Raw genomic sequence first — 20,297 nt, forward strand, 5'->3', positions numbered from 1 at the left:
AGAGTGTGCTGTACTTTGTGACGACAATGCATTTCAGAGACAGGATTTGTACATTTTCTGAGGAAATGTCAGTGGTGCACGAAATGTGATGTGAAAATGGTGCATCTGATCACTTACTAAACCTCAATGAGACATACGATTTGAGCAATCATTCAAACACTCCAGGACGACACACTCTACTTTAAGATCACATCACACACATCAATAGTGAGCAATGATAGTGATACTTGTCTTAAACACCACTAAAGTTGTTCCATTTAGTAACTACTATCTAAAGTGCTGAATACATAAACCGCGAAACCACACACAAATCTCCCTCATTCCAAATGAAAGAGTTGAACTGCAGTGAAGAGATTCAGACTCACTGAGTCAGAATCAGTGCGCAGGATTTACAGAAAAACCCTGTTAAACACGCAGACCATAAAAAGCCTCACAGAGCCTGAACGCTACACACACTATAAAAAACAGTGCAGATGGTTTTACGGGACAATTCTGCTGATTCTACAACACACACACACACGTTCGCCATGGGTTTAGAGTTTTCACGAGCAGAACCTGAACACTCCGGCGGTCAGTGCTTATGTTTTCTACTTATGTGGACACTTCATCAGTGAACATCTCTGACCTGCAGAAACACCTCACGCAGTCATATAAATCAGCCAACTCTATGAAAACCAGAGGACAAAGAACAAAAATTAACTCATTTGAAGCTCACTGAGACTAAACGAAACACATCTGAGAAATATGACGGCTCTGTTGACTTCAGAGATGAACCCGCAGTTTCTACCAGTATATCACAGAAACACACTCTTTGATGAATGAGAAATCACACCAGATCTCTTCAGAATCTCAGTTATATCTCTTAAACAGCTATGAGAGCGAATGGAGATCAAATGAGACATTTGCTGAATTTTTATGATTTCTCTAGATGAAAAGACCCCTATTCTCATATACGTCTACTCTAGAGTTTCAGAAGAGATTAATATTTCCCTAAATCACCCATAGAAAAGAAAAACCACAAAGGAGATCTCAATGAGGTCTCAGATGTTTCTCCAAAATGGCAATGGAGTTGCCTGCTTTACAGATCTCACATCACCTCTGGAGTTTCAGATCTCAAATTTAATTTCTTTTGATTTTAGGGGAAACATCTAAGATAGTGTTGACACCAAGAGACATACTTAATTCCCGGAGCCACAAATGAGCAACATTCGAGCAATAGCATTCCCCTAAATTGCCCACAGAACAGAAAAATCACAAATGAGATCTCACAATGTCTCAAATGTTTCTTCAAGACATTAATGAGACTCTAGAGTTTCTTAATCTTAATATCTTTTGATTGTAGGAGAAACATCTGAGATAATGTTGAGACAGAGAAAGAGATGAAGCTCCCTGAGTTATGAAAGAGCAATCTCTAAGCAGAAAAATCACAAAGGAGATCTCACTGAGGTCTCAAATGTTTCTCCAAGACATCAGTGAGACTGAAAGAGTCTCAAAAGTGTCCTCTAGAGTTTCAGAAGAGATCATACATTTTTATACATTTTGACTGTAGGAGAAACATCTGAGGTAAAGCTGAGACAGAGAAACACATGAAGCTTCCCGAGCAATCTCTGAGCAATAATCACAAAGAAGTTCTCATTAAGGTCTTAAAAATTTCTCCAAGACATCAATTAGATTGAATGGAGATCAAATGGAGTCATCTTTAATTTGAGCAGAAACATATGAGACAATGCTGATACCAAGAGGAATATTAAGTTCCCTGAGCTATGAAAGAGCAATATCTGAGCAATAACACTTTCCTAAACCACCTATCAAGAAGAAAAATCACAAATGAGATCTCACTGAAGTCTCAAATGTTTCTCCAGGTCATCAATGAGACTAAAAGAGACTCAAAAGTGTCCTCTAGAGTTTCAGAAAAGATTGTAAATATTTATTTCTTTTGATTGTAGGAGAAACATCTGAGATGTGAGCTATCAAATGGAGTCGTCTTTAATTTAAGCAGAAACATATAATACAATAATGATACCGAGAGAAATATGAAGTTACCTGAGCTATGAGAAAGCAATCGTTGAGCAATAACACTTTCCTAAAACATCTATAGAGAAGAAAAATCACAAAGAAGATCTCTTTGAGGTCTCAAATGTTTCTCCAAGACATCAATGGGATTGAATGGAGATCAAATGGAGTCATCTTTTACTTGAGGAGAAACATATGAGACAATGCTGATACCAAGAGAAATATTGGGTTTCCTTGAGCTATGAAAGAGCAATATCTGAGCAATAATACCTTCCTAAATCATCAATAGAGAAGAAAAATCACAAACAAGAGTCTCAAATGTTTCTTGAAGTCATCAATGAGATTTAATGGAGAGCCAACAGAGTCGCCTGCTTCATAGATGGCATGTATAATGTAAATTAGCTTTATAGCTAACTCTGGTCCCTGCTAAACAAATGAAATAAACTAAACTAAACTAAACTAAACTCAAAAGAAATCCCAATAATGTGTCAAACTGTGTTCCGATCCCAAACTCCACAATCAAAACTCCAAAATCTCAATATGAACTCGATTCATTTTATAGCTCTGTACTCTTACTAGACGACATATTTCAGGTGTTTGTCGCCTGATGAATTTTAAGCAAAGTTGAACTCCACAGAGTCTCCTGAGTACTAAACGAGCCTCCTCTGAGCATTACAGTTCATTATAAACTCCCTGTCCAGAGCGGAAGAGAAGCGAGTAGTTCACAGTTGACCAGACACGAGTAACACAAGCGCAATGTACGTGAACATCACCGACACACCAGTGCGTTTCCCCAGCGCGTATCGCAGCCATGCAGCACATGCCACACTCTTCTTACTCACCCAAAAGTACATCATCATTTCAGCTGCAAAACCCTCTACAGATGTTTCTCTTTCTCTCTGTTTCTCTTAAGTTTAGGACAGCTGGATTCTCCTCCTGTCTCCTCCACACGTCTCCTCCTCTCCTCCTAGACGTCGCTTCAGACTTTTCTGATGTTTGGAGGTCTACAAGTCAACCGTTTTCTCAGGAAACACCTCAAGAAGCGACGTCAGTGTGTCTGATACTCTTTTACTCCTTCCTTTGCTCTCGTCTCACAGCGGCTTTACTTTAAGACTGAGTCTGAACCAGGATAACAGCAGCCTCCAGCGGGGAGAGAGAGAGCGAGAGTGAGAAAGAGAGAGCGAGGGGGTTTTCTCTGATGACAGTATTGATGGCGGATGTGAGTGAACAGGCTCTACCCACAACCCTCTCAAGATACGGCATACGAAACCCAACAGCCACCACAAACAAACAACATAAAACACGGGAGAACATATAAAGATGGAGCACGGAGCTGTGTTTATTTCTCCGACATACACAGAATGTCATTCAAAGAGCGAACTGTGAATCTGTCTCTTTTTCATGTGCTGGGAACCACCACATACGGCTCTTATTTTACCATAAAGAAATAATATGGTATATTGTGCAAATATTTTGCAAGACAATTTTTTTTCTATTAAAAACAATTATACTTTTATGACATTTAACATAATAATAATAATAATAATATAACGAGAAAAACAAAAAAAACCCTAAATATTTTAATTTAATATTTTTACTAACTAAATATTTTTACATAGAAATATTTTCCCAATTACTGTAATGTGAACAAAAATGACATATTACACAATATATTTTGCAAGCAAATTAATTTAAGGACATTCATTTATTCATTCTAATAAAAAAATATAAATAATTTAAGGACATTTATTTGTTTGTTTATTTAAATTAAGTATTTTACTTTTTGGCATTAATACAAATTATTTATAAAAGATTATATATAATATAATTAATATATTTTTACATTAAAAATGTATTCTTATCACTGTACGGTAAACAAAAATGTCACGTTACACTATATATTTTGCAAGCAAATTAAGTGAAGGACATTCATTTATTCATTCATTCATTTATTACAATTAAGTATATTTACCTTTTTACATTAAAGTAGCAAAAAACAAAGATTTGTTCATTTATTCATTAATTCCTTCATTCATTCATTCTCTTTCTTTCTTATTTTTATTAATTCATTCTTATTTATTTATTTGCAAGAATTAATAAATGCTTAAAGATTAATTCAAGAGCCATTCTTTTTTCATCATGGCTACATGTAATGCACATTCTCATTCATGTAATGCGTAAAAAAGAGAGAAAACAACAAAATACCACCCATTAACATAATGTGAACAACAACAATATGTACTGTAATACATACCTAAAATTTATTGAAAGCTGTGAAGAAAATAAATACATAAATATAAATAAATTATTATTTAATTATTCTATGTTTGTGTACTGTTTTTTGGTTATGGTTTTTGAGGAAAATATTTCAGGATTTTTCTTCATATAATGGACTTCAATTGTGCCCCTGATCTTGAACTTTCAAAATGTAGTTTAAATGCAGATTCAAAGGACTCTAAATGATCCCAGCCAGGGAAGAAGGGTCTTATCTAGCGAAACAATCTGTCATTTTTTCGAAAAATAAAAATTTGTATACTTTTTAAGCACAAAAGCTTGCGTAGCACAGGCTCTCGGATGTGCATCCACAGGTCGTTCTTGAACGATTCGTTCATTTTGAACGAATCTTTAATGTGACTCGCGAAGAACGAGTCTTCTCGGGTAGTGATTCGTTCAGTCGCGCATGCGCAACATCCTATTAGGTTCTGTACTGCAATTAGTTCACCTGTCTTCGGGTTTTTCGAATCATTCGTTCATCTTATGGGGCTGTCACATGAAGCTGATTTTGCTAAAATTAACGAGATTACTCGAAAAAAGATTCGTTAATTTTGCTGAACGAGATCTAAGTTCATCGTCTGTGTACTCCGGCTCACAAAGGTAGAATATGGCGAAAAACTCCATCTTATTTTCTCCTACAACTTCAGAATAGTCCGACACATTGTACCTTTTTGTTTGTAAACAGCGTTTGACTTACTTGCACTTTGCGCATTCGCTTTGTAAACACTGGGTCTGTAGTTCTGCCTACGTTCAGCATGACCTTTCGATATGATTCAATAGTACGTAGCGTCGTGAACGTGCATGCCAAAGCCTGTGCTACACAAGCTTTTGTACTTAAAATGTATACACACTTTTATTTTCCAAAAAAAATGACAGATCGTTTTGCTAGATAAGACACTTTTTCCTTGGCTGGGATCATTTAGAGTCCTTTGAAGGTGCATTTATACGAAATTTTGGAAGTTCAAAATCGGGGCACCAATCAAGTCCGTTATAAGAAGAAAAATCCTGAAATGTTTTCCTCAAAAACCATAATTTCTTTACGACTGCAGACAGAAAGACATGAACATCTTGGATGACAAGGGGGTGAGTAAATTATTTGTGAATTGCTGTTCTGGAAGTGGACTTCTCCTTTAAAAGCAAAAGTTGATGATGATAATAATAATAATAATAATAATAATAATAATAATTAAAATAGGTTTTGCATGAAAATGTGTTTAAATGTCACAATGCTAAAAAAAAAAAAAAAATCTTAATGGTCTCCATAACAGGCTGTATTTTATTAATCATTTAGTATTTTTTCTTTCAGATTGTTGGGATGAAATGTGACCTAGATGTGTTATCACACGGATCGGCCCTAAAGTCAGTTCAATCCCTTTATATAAAGAGAAACGGCGAGCGAGTGAGTGAGAAGTACATGAGGAGACGCTGTAATATCACTGCTGCGTCAGCACATCTTAAAAACAGGTCATCAATATCTGCCTGCAGGACACACTTTCAAAATGAACCCGACAAACCACAGCGAGAGAGAGAGAGAAACGCCGCACGTCTCCTCACACACACACTGTAATATCATCTGACTTCACTGCTGCTCATCTTCTCCAAGCCATCGTCTGGTTTAATTGGATTTTTATCTGTGGTCATTTTTTCTCTCTAGTATCTCTCTTAGACCTCTGAGGAATATTATTAGAAATGATAATTAGACTACAAGAGGGAAAAACACAAATGTAACAGGATACATCCAGCCCAGATCTCCACTCGTCTCTCACATCTCACGGCTGCTGTGAATAAGCATGATAAATTAACATTATGGTGTGTGTCTAGTAAAGCAGAAAGATTTACCTGTGATCTGACTGAAGACAAATCTAGACGAGCTCATTCTTTCACTCTAGTCTGGTTCCCTGATCCTGATTCTCTGACAGTTTGATTCTTTGAATGTGCTTTGATTCTTTGATTCTCTGATTATTTGACATTGCCTGAATTTCTAATACCAGTTTTACTTGGTGGATCTAGTTTGAGCCTAGTTTGATTCTATAATTAGATTTTCTAACTGTAGTCTGAAGCTCTGACACCAGTATCACTTTTTGGATCTAGTTTGATTCTTTGACTCTAGCTTGATTCTCTGATTTGTTTTTAACACTAGTCTGAATCTCTAGTTTGATTTAAATTCTCGAATCTGATTCTCTAATTCTAGTGTAATTCTCTGATTTGATTATTTGATTCACTAATCTGAATCTTTCAAACTATTCTGAATCTCTGACTCAAGTTAAATTTTTTGACACTACTGTAATTTTTCAACTCCGAATCTCTGACACTAGTTTGATTCTTTGACTCTAGTTTGATTCTTAGACTGTGAATCTCTAACACTAGTTTGATACTTTAACACTAAAGCTCCGTCATTAGTTTGAGTCCCTAATCATTCATAAATCTGTTTCTCTGACACCAGTCTAATCTGACCGGAGTCTGAATGAGTGTGAATCTCTGACTCTAGTTTAATTCTCTGACTAATTCTTTGCCAGTAATTCTTCTGAATGTGACTCTCTGTCTCTAGTTTGATTCTCTAATTTTATTATCTAAACTTCTGACACTAGAATGATTCTTTGATCATGATTCTTCTCTAACTGATCTCGTCTGTAGTTTGAATCTCAAATCTGAATTTGATTCTGTAATCTGATTCACTGACTCTCCTCTAATTCTTCAACTCTGGTCAGTTTCTTTGACTCTAGTTTGATTCTTTGACTCCAGTCTGATTCTTCTCTGACTCTGATTATTTGACTTCAGTTCTTCTGATTGCAAGTTTGTGTCTCTAGTTTGATTCTCAAATCTGAACAACATCTCTGACACTAGCCCAGTTCTTAGACTCTAGAAAGACTCTTCGACTTTAAATCTTTGACCCATTTGATTCTTTGCCTATGATTCTTTTCTGACTCTGATTCTTTTACTCTGATTCCTCTCTGAGTTTGATTGTTTAATTTAATTAACTGATTCGCTATCTGAATCTTTAACACTAGTCTATATTTAGACTCTATAGATAGACTCTAGTTTGATTCTTTACCTCTAGTCTATTCTTCAACTTTGAATTTCTGAGTCTAGTTTGATTATTTATGATTCTTCTCTAACTCTGATTCTCTGTAGTTTGAATACCAAATTTAAATCACTGAATCACTGACACTCATTTGATTCTTGAACTCTGATTTGTTTCTTTGACTCTAGTCTATGCTTTGACTTTGAATCTCTAACTCATTTGATTCTTTAACTATGATTCTGATTCTGTCTATAGTTTGAATATCAACTTAGAATCATTAAAGCACTGACCTCATTTGATTGCTCATTTGATTGTTCTTTGACTAACTCTAGTTTAATTCTGTATCTATGATTTTTCTCTAACTCTGATTTTTTTGTCTGGAGTTTGAATCTGGAGTTTGAATCACTGACACTCATTTAATTCTTTGACTGTAGTCTATTCTTCAACTCAGATTTTTTTTTGACTCTAGTTTGATACTTTGACTATGATTCTTCTCTAACTCTGATGCTCTGTAGCTTGAATTTTGAGTTTGATTTTGATTCTGTAATCTGAACCGCTGACACTCATTTGATCCTTTGACTCTGGTCCGTTTCTTTGACTCTAGTTTGGTTCTTTGACTACAGTCTGATTCTTTGACTCTGAATCTCTCACTCTAGTTTGATTCTTCGACTCCGGATCTCTGACTCTAATTTGATTCTTTGACTGTTAATCTGACTCTAGATTGATGCTTCAACACCAATTTGATTCTCTGATTCCATTAAAGTCTTATCCTTGACTCCAGTCCGATTCTCTGTCTCTGGTTTGATTCTTCAATCTGAATCTCTGACACAAATCCGATTCTACAGCAAGTGTCTGATCCATACAAAACAATAAAAAGCACTGATGTTGAACAGAAGCATTCCAGCTCCAAATCAAATAACATGCACACTGACTGTTGGAAAGTCATTTGCTCAGTGGGTAACGGGTGATGATCTCTTCACAATCACCTGCTGCAACTTTACGAATCGCACCTGTTGTTTCTCTCAGGCTCAACAAACAGCATCACAAATACATCACGACACACACACATCACTGCGTTGAACTGAATCCCAAAAGCATGTTTACCCTCCACACACACATACACCTGCTGAGCTGCACACACCGCGGCACTCAGACTGTGATTGAACGCTGAGGGAAGAGTGATGTCATCAAGTCAAGCACAAATCCACCTGTTCATATCAATCATGAACGCACAAACAAATCACACTACATCAACACACAGAGCGAATCTCTCACCCGCGTACTGAAGAGAGGAAATCCTAATCGGCACAGGTGATCGGTCAGGAGCTTCCCACACACAGACTTGCACACACCACCTGACCACAAAACACACACAACACAGAGAGAGAGAATGTAACTGCTCAGATTTCACTCTTTTACAGCTTCGGAGACTTTCATGCCATTGTCAATTGCATTTTATTGAAATATTAACTTTATTTCAGATGTTTCTCCTCGAATACTTTCAGAAAAACACAAATGAGCTTCTGATTCTTGCTAGTTCTCTCTGTATATCAGGGGTGGTGAACTCTGGTCCTGAAAAGCCGCAGCCTGGCAGAGTTCAGCTCCAACCCTAATTAAAACTCACCTGTCTGTAGCTTTCTAGTAACCCTTCAGACCTTGATTAGTTTGTTCATGTGTGTTTGATTAGGGCTGAAGTAGGGCTGAATCACGATCTCGATTCATACATAAATGCGATCTCATTTCTAAATGACGGCGATTCTCTTCCGTGTATTTCCCTGCATTCAGATCATGCTGCATTTATGCGTTATTGGTCACACTCACACAATAACAAAACACTATTAATTTACCAATCAATCAATATCTCGATCACGTCTCTTCTCTCCCTCTTTGGCCACGTTCTGCTGTCACTCACGACGTGTAACAAGGCGGCAGACCTAAATGGAGCCAGTTTGCTTTGTGGATTTGTAGCAGTAAGAGGAAAAAAAAAAAAAACTCCAGTGTAGAAAATCCTGGTGGTGACGGTAAGAGTGAGGGTGTACTGTAACAATATTGGTACAGAAAAAACACACGCCACACGGATCATTTCTCCACTCAGACCAAAGTTCAACTTGCTGCACATATCATTATGAGCGCAGCTGCCGCGCACCTACATTTGAAATAACCAAATATTGCAAAAGACGTGATATGTGAACGGCTCCGTCACGCGAGCACTAAACAGCGCTGTGAGATCCAGTGTGAAACACTTGTGGTATATAATAGTATATAATTCTAGTATGTATGTTTTTATGATTAAGCTATAGCATGTGTGCATTTATACTGAATGTTCTTAGACTACCGTTTTTCATACAAATAGGCTACCTATAAAACCATGTAGTTATATTTTTACAATGGAATTGAGGTGATTTAAAATGTATGCTTGCTACTATAGGAGACCAATGCTTAATTTAAAATAATAATAATAAATTTAACAATATAAAACTGAGGTTGCTACAGTTTTTACAGATGTTACTGATTGATAATGAACAAAAATTTACCTCTGCATCCTCAAGCTACTATCAAATGCGCATTTCCAAGAGACAAAAAAGTGATATTATTATTATTATTATCATTATCATCATCATCATCATCATCATCATCATCATCATTATTATCATTATCAGACAATTCAAACCTGTTTCTTGATTTGAAACAACACAAACTTATGGTCTGCTTTATTTTATTATTGGTTTATTTATTATTATTGGTTATTTTATTATTGATTTATTTATTATTTGTTAATGTTCTTGTATGTTCAAAAACTTTTAAATTACTTTTATTCACTTTAAGGGGTCTAAAATAAAGAAAAGAGACTATTTTTTATTACTCCAGCACTAAATGTCCTGTTTTTTTGTTTGTTTTTTTTTTAACTTGAGTGCAGAAAATTTTGGTTGAAAAAATGAGAATTGTGTAAGAGAATCGTGATCTCAATTCCCATGGAGAAAAATCGTGATCCACATTTTAGCAAGAATCATGCAGCCCTAGGTTGAAGCAAAACTATGCAGGGCTGCGGCTCTCCAGGACCGACGTTCGACACCCCTGCTCTATATAAAGGACTTTCTGGGTTATGGTAACACTGTTAGGTTAAATTTCCCCCCAAAATGTGTAGGAAAAACGGATTATTAAAACCTATTTTTGAGGCCAGTTAAGTTTTTTTTTTTTTCGGAAATTATATTTCATGCACATTTTTACACAAATTCTCATTACTTTAATGCACTGAAGACTTTTTTTTTTTTTTTTTTTTTTGTAACTCCAATTATTCTCAAAGGTGATTACATTCATGTGAAGTTATTTTTAATGCTTTTATTAAGTTACAATTTTTTAGTGCTGTACTACAGTAAATGTTTCTCAGATTACAAATTAAAGGCAATACAGCAATACAACCATGATGCATAAATGCTTAAATAATAAAAATAATTTAAGTAAATATGTTGTTGCTGTTAACATATTTCATTATATTCATGAACATCATGTTCATTATGTATGTACATTAATAAAAAATTGGTCTAAATCTTAGATGCAAAAAACTCTAAATAGTCCTTTACATTATGTATGTATGTATGTAGTTATTTATTCATTCTATTAGGTTAATGATAATTTTCCCTCACAGAAAGCTGTGCACATCATTCGATTTTCACCTGGACTATTGAAGAGTGTTTTTAGCTAGTAATGACACATAGCATCAATTTTTTTGTCATTTTGTGAGCAAAAATTGTTCAAAGTAAAACCTACACCAAACTTTTTTTGCAGGGTACCATAAAGTCAACATGTAAACACTATCTACATTTGTTATGAACTGGTTTCAGGGGTGATTCTGCTTATAAAGGAAGGAAAGGAAAGGATGTGACATGTGGCCAAGTATGGTGACCCATACTCGGAATTTGTGCTCTGCATTTAACCCATCCAAGTGCATACACACAGTAGTGAATAGTGAACAAAACACGCACACACACCCGGAGCAGTGGGCAGTCATATTGCTATCGCTGCAGCGCCCGGGGAGCAGTTGTTCGGTGCCTTGCTCAAGAGACTCACCTCAGTCATGGTATTGAGGGTGGAGAGAGCGCTGGTTATTCACTCCCCCCACCTTCAATCCCTGCCAGACCTGGGACTCGAACCAGCAGCCTTTCGGTTACAAGCCCGACTCCCTAACCATTAGGCCACGGCTGCCCCCCCCAGGTCAAGTCATTGGGTTTGAGGTTGACTTTGAGGCAGTTTGTGTTGTTTCATGTGACACGTGTTTAGTTTTTTGTCTCTTTCCACAGACTGCACAGCCTTGTGCACTGACTGCATCAAATATCACTGCGATTAAATGCTACAGAGAGAGAGAGAGAGAGAGAGAGAGAGAGAGATAGAGAGAAGAGATGGATGAGTGAGCCTGTCAATGCTTGTAGCTGCCGCAGTGACTGTGTGCGCGCGTATGTTTGGCTGGAGCTCACTAATCACTCAGGGCAGTGGATCTCAACCTGCGGTCCATCACGAATCCAAATGCGGCCCGCCGGACACATTACAAAATAACTTACAGTTTTACAGTTCATTTTTGCTTTTACTAACTTTTAAGACTAGTCTATACCATTTATGCCACTGGCCCCAGGGCTGTGTCTTAAGAAGTCGCTTGACTAAGTATCAGTTAACCAAGTGATTATCAGTCTTACTTTTCAAATTCAAATTAGATCAATCTACATTTTTTATGTAACTGATTTAAATTAAAGACCAGTCTTGGAGAAAAAAAAATTAGGTGTCTAACTTTTAAAACTAGTCTAAGCGGTTTATGCAACTGGCCACAGGTCTTGAAATACAGATGCACTGTGAAAATAGAGAATTCAATAATGAAAATTATTGTCTGTTTAACTTTCAGCCCATAGAAATATCTGGCATCTCATTTTAAAAATACTAAAACTAATATTCAGTCATTTTGTTATTTTGTTGTGTGTTTGTGCTATTTTATTTATTTAAATTTTGCTTTGGCAACCAGCTGAAATAAAATTTTAGATTTGTTATATTGCATTTTTTTTTTCCTTTTCAGTTATATATATATATATATATATATATATATATTTTTTTTTTTTTTTTTTTTTTTTTCCACAATTTTATTTCAAGTAACAAAAATGTTTTTATGGTTTTAGTTTTGGTTTCAATTAACAATAACCATGATTCACATCTTATTCTGACCAATAACTGCCTGACTGACATGTAAACTGTCCAATCATGGTTCACTTGTAATATTTAGGGGCAGGCTGAACTGAAACCAACCACGCCCCAATTATATTTTTATGTGCATCAAAAAATCAATAAAATAAAATAAAATAAAATAAAATAAAATACAATAAAATAAAAATTATTATTACTACTACTACATTTTTTGCAGGGTTATCATAATATGAAAATTGTGACAATTAATGAGAATTATTACTATTTTTCCTTTCACAAGTCCATATAAAATGTATAAGAACTCTTGAAGAAAGAAAGACAAAAAGTCACAAATCCGAGAGCTGAGAGACCCAAAGTGACGTGACACTCAAAACAATGCAAAAGTAAAGTTGATATTGGAAACTGATGTGAAATAATCAGAAGTGAAGATGTTATTGGTCTCAGCACCCATTTTCTGAACACACTGCTGCAGTGTATGCTGTGAATGCTGTGTTCATTTCTCACAATCGCTATTTCTTAGATTTTCTTGTGCTTCAAACACAACACTATATGAAAATGTTGCAAACTGTATCATTTAGACATAACATACAAATATAAACATCAACATCAAAATCAGGAGAGTACATTGTAATCTGTTTTTGAGCTCAGTCTTTCACAAACACCATGACTGATAAAATCCAGTTCCTTGACTCCTGGAAATTGTGAAAATCTGGTCAATGAGCAAAGAATTCTTCAATTAGAGTCAGAAAATGAAGTGATTTATCATCATACTGAGATTCATAACCTGATAAAGAATAAAAAACACAGTGATGTGCATAAAGAGCGAGAGAATCCGACTGTACAAGTGAAGTGATACAGGATTTTCATTAGTACATTACGGCTCATTTCACTACAGAGAGTGAAAACACAAATAATGCTTTAATAACTCAGACCATGTGTGTGTTAGTGTAGCAGAGAACGGTTCGTTTACTCGACGGCATGCGTTATTAAAGCTGCAATGAACCTATTCTGTCGTCCTTCACTCTCTGCTTCCTTCTTGCACCACAAAAAAAACAAGAATGAAAGGTACAAAAGCAAGGAAACATTGTTCCATCTGCACATACAGTAAAATAAGCTACAACATATCTTTAATATTTCTCTCCCTGGCTGAATTTAATCATAAAAAACACTCATTAGTTTACATGCATAATGCAAAGCACCATGGGAGGGATGCATATCTGTCATAAATAGTCATTAATTTGATCATTAGCACCATCATCACCATACTCTAGATGCATATTCAAAGGATTAAATAAATAAGCTTTTTTTTTTTTTAATATATGAATTAATAGAATTGAACTGGATGCAGCACATGAGTGTTTGTGTTTGGTGATGATGAACTGATCAGGGCTTTTAAAGAGACGAGGTTGTTTACCAATCAATGACCCTCTGCTAGATTAATTGAGATGCTGTGCATTGATTTTCGTCCGTCTCTTTGTCCCGATGAGGCGGAGCAGGGCCTGTTGCCAGACTGATCTGGAGGGTCAGGGGTTTATTCGTACAAACCGGACGTTTCTACACACACTACAGGGTTTTTCTTTCATTCAAACAACGCCAATACTCTTAATGGAGAATGCAGAAGAACTTTAAGATTTCTTTTGTTAAAAAAAAAATAATAAAATTACAATTCATTTTAATAATACATAAATGCATACTGAATGAATGAATGAATGAATGAATGAATGAATAATGCTGTGTTACTATATGTAATAAATGCTAAATAATTCAAACAAGCACAAATAAAAATGTATGCAAATCCTAAATAAATAAATAATGTTGTTACTGCAGGCAATACATGCAAAATAATTCAAACACGTAAAATAAATAAATAAAGGTATGCAAAACAAACAAACAAATAAATAAATAAATACACACAAGAAATGCAAAAGAATTCAAACAAGTAAAATAAATAAATAAACATACATAAATGTATGCAAATCCAAAATAAATTAAACAAAATAAATAAAATAATCAATCAATCGTGTTACTAAATGCAATAAATGCAAAAGAATTCAAACAAGCATACATACATAATTAAATAAAAGCTGTTACTATGTACAATAAATGCCAAATAATTCAAACAAGCACAAATAAAATGTATGCAAATCCCAAATAAATAAATAAATGTTGTTGCAATAAATGCAAAAGAATTCAAGCAAGTAAAATAAATAAATAAATAAAGTTGTTTTACCACATGCAATAAATGTAAAAAGAAACCAAAACGAGTAAAACAAACAAATAAAACGGATAAAAAAATGAATAAATAAAAAAGTTGTTACTACATGTAATAATGCAAAAGAAACCAATACAAGTAAAACAAACAAATACAACTGATAAATAAATAAATGCAAACCCAAATAAACAAACAAACAAACACATAAATTGTGTTACTACATGCAATAAATGCAAAAGAATTCAAACATGTAACAAACAAATAAATAAATAAATAAATAAAGTTGTGTTATTACATTCAATACATGCTTAACAGCCTAAATAAATCAATCAATTTTGTTATGGATATTGGATACTATGTATTTAAAATACTTTGAACAAGACATACAAGCAAAATAAACTTAAATTAAATTAACTGTTTACTTAAATGCACAAACCTTTTTGGTTTAGTTAAAAAAAAAAAAACAAAAAAAAAAAAATCAATCAGACACTTTCATCAAATGTGTAGTAAAGCAAACTGGATTCATTCCATTTCACAAATTCACATAAACTGTATGCAGTTCAAAACTGCTTATCTCCTCAAGACAACTGAGGACTAAAGAAACTTTAGTATCTTCACAACTGGTCTGAAAACAGTCTAGACTCATTTGTGTAAGTGAAGCGCAGGAAGAGCAGCCAACACATTTCTCACTGCAGAAACAATCCTTTAGCAAACTGAAGGTGGGACAGTGCAGGAGTGTTTGCTTACTGGCACTTCAACAAGACTCATGATGCAAGGAAACATTCATGTCTGGAGAACAAATACATCAGATTTTCAGCTCATCACTAACACTAACTATACCAGCAGTGATGAGAGTAATCCTTGACTCAGCAGACACCACTGATGGAAGCAGGCTTGAATTTGGACAAACAGAGACAGAGAAAGACATCAGACAGCAGCTCTTCATTACTGCTTTTCTCTGAACGTCCTCATTAGCCGGTGGAGTCGTCAGAGGAAGAAGCAACAGTTAATTAGAGAGAAAACACACACTGGAGATATGAAACATCCTCACACACTCATTTCATTACTAAAAATATAGTAGAAGAACTCCATTAACTCAAAGCTTGTAAAGTATTAGAACATGGTAGCTGCTTTATACAGATGTGGCCATTTTTTTTTTTTTATGTGCACATTTGTTAAATATGCTTATAGATTATTACAGTACGTTACATTTTAAAAATTGAATTAACATAACGATCAGTGTCTAATAAATGAGACCCTGGACCAAAAAAAAAGTCTTAAGTAGCACGGGTACATTTGTAGTAATAGCCAAAAATACATTATATGGGTCAAAATGGTCGATTTTTCTTTTATGCCAAAAATCATTTGAATATTAAGTAAAGATCATGTTCCATGAAGGTGTTTTGTAAATTTCCTATCATAAATAAATCAAAACTTAATTTTTGATTAGTAATAAAGTAGTAATAGCATTGCAAAGAACTTCATTTGGACAACTTTAAAGGCGATTTTCTCATTATTTAGTAGGGATGGGACGATAAATCATTGCAATGCGAATCGAGAAATAATTCAGCATCGATTCGAGATTTTCCGAACACATTGCGATTCTTTTTCAAAATGATTCTGAGCTTGGTTTTGAATAGCAAAAGGCACTGCTTGCTTTAGAAACAGCCGTGCTCTGCTTGTTTCAAAATCCTTACACGCACGTGAACCTAAAATAATCATTTATACAATTTGAAAAGGTTGAAGCGAATTACAAGGGTGTTTGCAGTGGGCTGTGTTTACAATAATCTCTCGTCATAAAAGCATTCTGAGCCGAGGTGAAATTACATGACATTAGTTCTCTTCAGCACTCTTCTTCATGAGCATTTGAGTGTGCAGATGAAAACTAGATTAGAGCGCCATCTGCTGTTAAAATCTAAGATCAGAATAGATTCCAAAGAGAATGGTGATGCATTCAGAAGATCTCAGAATCGATCCACAAATCGATGTATTGTCCCATCCCTATTATTTAGATTTTTTGGTACCCTTACATTTCAGATTGTCAGTTGTATCTCTAACAAATATTGTCCTAACAAACCATACGTCAATGGAAATCTTACTTATTCAGATTTCAGATGGTGTATAAATCTCAATTTCAAAAAATTGTGATTCTTGTCTAACAGCAACAGGTAAGTGAACTATGTAATGACTCTAAGTTGGTTAGTATTTCCAACCAGTGTTGGACTTTTATGTTTTAAAATTTGAGATGCACCGATGTATCGGCCAACATTTGGTATCGGCCGATAAAAGCAATTTATTTCACTTCAAAATCAGCTGATGATCAGAGCCGACAGTATCCTGTCAATCAAAAGGCAGCGGGTCAGACTGCAACTCAGTGAAGAAAATCTTTGTTGAATTTAAGGCTTTCAATTAGGCATTAACAGTTACAAATAGCGACATTAAAACAGGCCATCTGACCAGCATTGCCAGATCCGCAGTTTTTCTATACACGCCTGTATGCACGTAGCGCGCATCGCATCCAGCAATCACAAAGCGCTCTGTTCTCTTACTCGTGATAAGAAACAACGTCTCAGCTTTCAAATCGTGTACATTCTATCACGAAAACAACTAATGCCGTTTTGACGCTTTTAAATGTGACGTGACAGATCGCTATTGCACCTCATTTAAAGCAGCAGCACGGAGCGCAAATCTTTACACATGATGAATGCACGATATAAGGTATGAATATAGATGTAGCATGTCTAATGTAATCGCTCAATCAGTGTTTCAAATTTACCTCAGCAAAGTTATCCGCTGTTCACAGTTCATTAGTTAGCTATAAAACAACACTAAAGAGGATTTTTTTTTTTTTTTTTTTACTTAATGCATTTATGAAGAAATAAAAGAAAAGTTTAAGTTTATGGGACATTCTACCAGAAACGTACATTATTTTATTATCATTAACAAAAGTGGTTAACATTAAACCCGCTCTTTTTCATCAGTATTATTTGTGATTTCAATTTTGTGAATGCAAGTTCCTCTTTTGCTGTGCTATAAGCCGGGCTTCGGACGCTTTCACTTTTGCTTTTGAATTCACGACCGTCACTTTTTTTTACAAGAAAAGATAATTGTCTGTTGTGCTTACATCTAGTCACTGTTTAAAACTAAAGCAAATGCTTGAAATACAAACTAATTTAGATAATGTTAATTAATATAAACGAATAAGATGAATAAGATCAGGCATGGCACGTTTAGCAAACACGGAGGAATCAGATAAATAACATTTAAAGAAAGCCTCCATAGTGTAATGTGACAAACAGCAAAGACAAAACCAACATGTTCACTTTCTCTGGTTTAAGCAGGGGTCTGTTATTTTACTTTCGCTTTTGCTGTTCATCCCGTCCGCTATCCTCTGTAGTTGCGGCATTTTTGCGCTCGTGCTGAAGCGGCACTGCTCCCAAATCGCTCGCACTAAAAGCGATTCTCTCACTCACTTCACGTGATCAGGAAAATCTGACTCCTGCTGCACTGTCTGCAGCGCGCGCTTTATGCAAGAGCAGACGCTTCCGAGCAGAGCAGAACATGCCTTGGCACAAATGCAATCATGTTTTAACTCACACATTCTCAAAAAAAAAAAAAAGTTGCAGTCTAGAGCCCTAAAAATGATAGGGTTCCATGTGTAGTTAACAGCGTAGGTTAGGACAGATTTTTTTTTCCTTAAGAAAATCAAACTATCGGTATCGGCATCGGCCTATATTATTCTGAATAATCAGCTATCGGCATCGGCAGAGACATTCAGTATCGGTGCATCTCTAAAAATAATAATTATTATGGTTCTGTGTCTGAATCTCCCTCATGTACACCAATGTCAGAGATCTGCTCTAGTGATGGGAAGTTCGGATCATTTTACTGACTTGGACCTTTGAGTCTCGTTCAGCAAAATGAACAAATCTTTTTTCGAGTCATTTCGTTCATTTTAGCAAAATATAATTAAAATGTTACGTGTTACCTCCCTAACACATCTACTGCTCACACAAACGTTGATCACACTTCAAACAAAAGAAACAGAAAAGATTAATTCATTGTTTACCTGGGTCTTTCGTCTATGATTAGCTCACCTCACCTCTTATCTGACAAGTCTTCGGGTTCGAGTCGTTCGTTCATCACGTGACACCCCCTTAAGGTGAACGAACGACTCTAAAAACCCGAAGACTCGAAACAGGTGAACTAATTCCAGTACAGAACCTAATAGGATGTTGCGCATGCGCGACTGAACGAATCACTCCCCGAGACGACTCGTTTGTCCCGAGTCAAAATGGACGAATCGTTCAAGAACGACCCATCACTCATCATTAGCCACATCTTTAAAGCACGTCACGGCCGTTGGGTGAACACGCAAACACACATGCATGCGCTCCACAGCCAATAAGCTCCAACACCAACGAAAGACTGAAACAGAGAATCTGAAGAGAGGCTCTGAGCGATTCACAGAGGTAGAAACACCAATCTACTTCACACTACAACCTCAAAATCAGACCCAGAGTCTGGATACACACTGGGATCCATGATTATTAGCCTATACATGACAGGAGTTATTCTGTCAGGGCTGTGGTGGTTTTAATACACTCAGTGCTTATTAATGAGATGCGAAAGATCTGACAGGTGTACAGCACAATGATGAGTCGCATTTAAAGACATGCAACAATAATAACGCTTTGATGTAACACAAAGTCTGATGTAAAAAAAAACTGCATCTGATATTTGTTTTACAATCAATCCCACTTTTTTTTTTCTGTAAAACATAGAATGTCATGGAATTTGGGTAAATTTGGATGAATAAATCAAAAGTAGGGCTGTTCATTTAATCCAGTCACTGCATGGACTAGTGTTAGAGTTAAACTGCAAAAAACCTAAATATGAATTTGTTTACAACACAAAATCAAGCATGTGCGACATTCACTGTGTTTTCAATGTTCACTGGCTTACTATATAAGGACATGAAGACATTATAAATATAAAAATATATTGTCATGTCATAATCAACAGCCCTCCCAGCAACCTGCCAAAATAAAAGTCTGGTTTAACTACAAGAAAAAAATGAATGAAAGAAATATATTATTAATGCATAGAAGAATGAACTTCTCAAAATACTAATAATAGCAACAAAATTATTACAATTTTATGCAATATCACAAGCTTTTTCCTTTTATATTTTAATAGTAAACCTCTGCACTCAAATAAACATAAATAAAAGAACTGTTTAATTTTTATTTGACACACAACAACAACAGGACACAATTATTGTAAAAGTGTCAATAAATTATTAAATTGTTAAAATTGTATCTTTTTAAGTTATGTTATTATATATTATTTTACTATAAAAGTGTTTTAAATAAATAATAATAATTAGCATAATTATTATTATTAAATTGTTGGTAAACTTTCATGATTTTAATTAATAAGATAACTTTTGATTACTGAAATTCAATTTAACCACTAAAGAAAAATAAATAAATAAATAAATAAATAATAAGACCCTATTATTGTAAACATTTCAATAAATTAAATTGTTAAAGTTTTATCTCCCCTTTATTAAACAAACAAACAAACAAA

The 20,297-nt window shown here is 35.0% G+C and overlaps 1 protein-coding gene across 11 annotated transcripts in view; it reads right to left on the reverse strand.

Annotated features, from left to right (window-relative positions):
- The window catches only part of rbfox3b (RNA binding fox-1 homolog 3b), a 314,331-nt gene that overhangs the window by 107,529 nt on the left and 186,505 nt on the right, over positions 1 to 20,297 (reverse strand). For 2 of the 11 annotated variants that reach the window (XM_051106639.1, XM_051106638.1), the window contains exon 3: positions 8,585 to 8,664. The exons of 7 other annotated variants lie outside the window; for them this stretch is intronic. In XM_051106639.1, coding sequence (XP_050962596.1) covers positions 8,585 to 8,664 — 80 coding nt within the window. Of the gene's footprint in view, positions 1 to 2,855; positions 3,125 to 8,584; positions 8,665 to 20,297 lie in introns of those variants that run through there. 2 more of the 11 variants (XM_051106637.1, XM_051106642.1) reach the window with 2 other exon arrangements.

Source organism: Labeo rohita, chromosome 3 (assembly GCF_022985175.1).
Source record: "Labeo rohita strain BAU-BD-2019 chromosome 3, IGBB_LRoh.1.0, whole genome shotgun sequence".
NCBI lineage: Eukaryota > Metazoa > Chordata > Actinopteri > Cypriniformes > Cyprinidae > Labeo > Labeo rohita.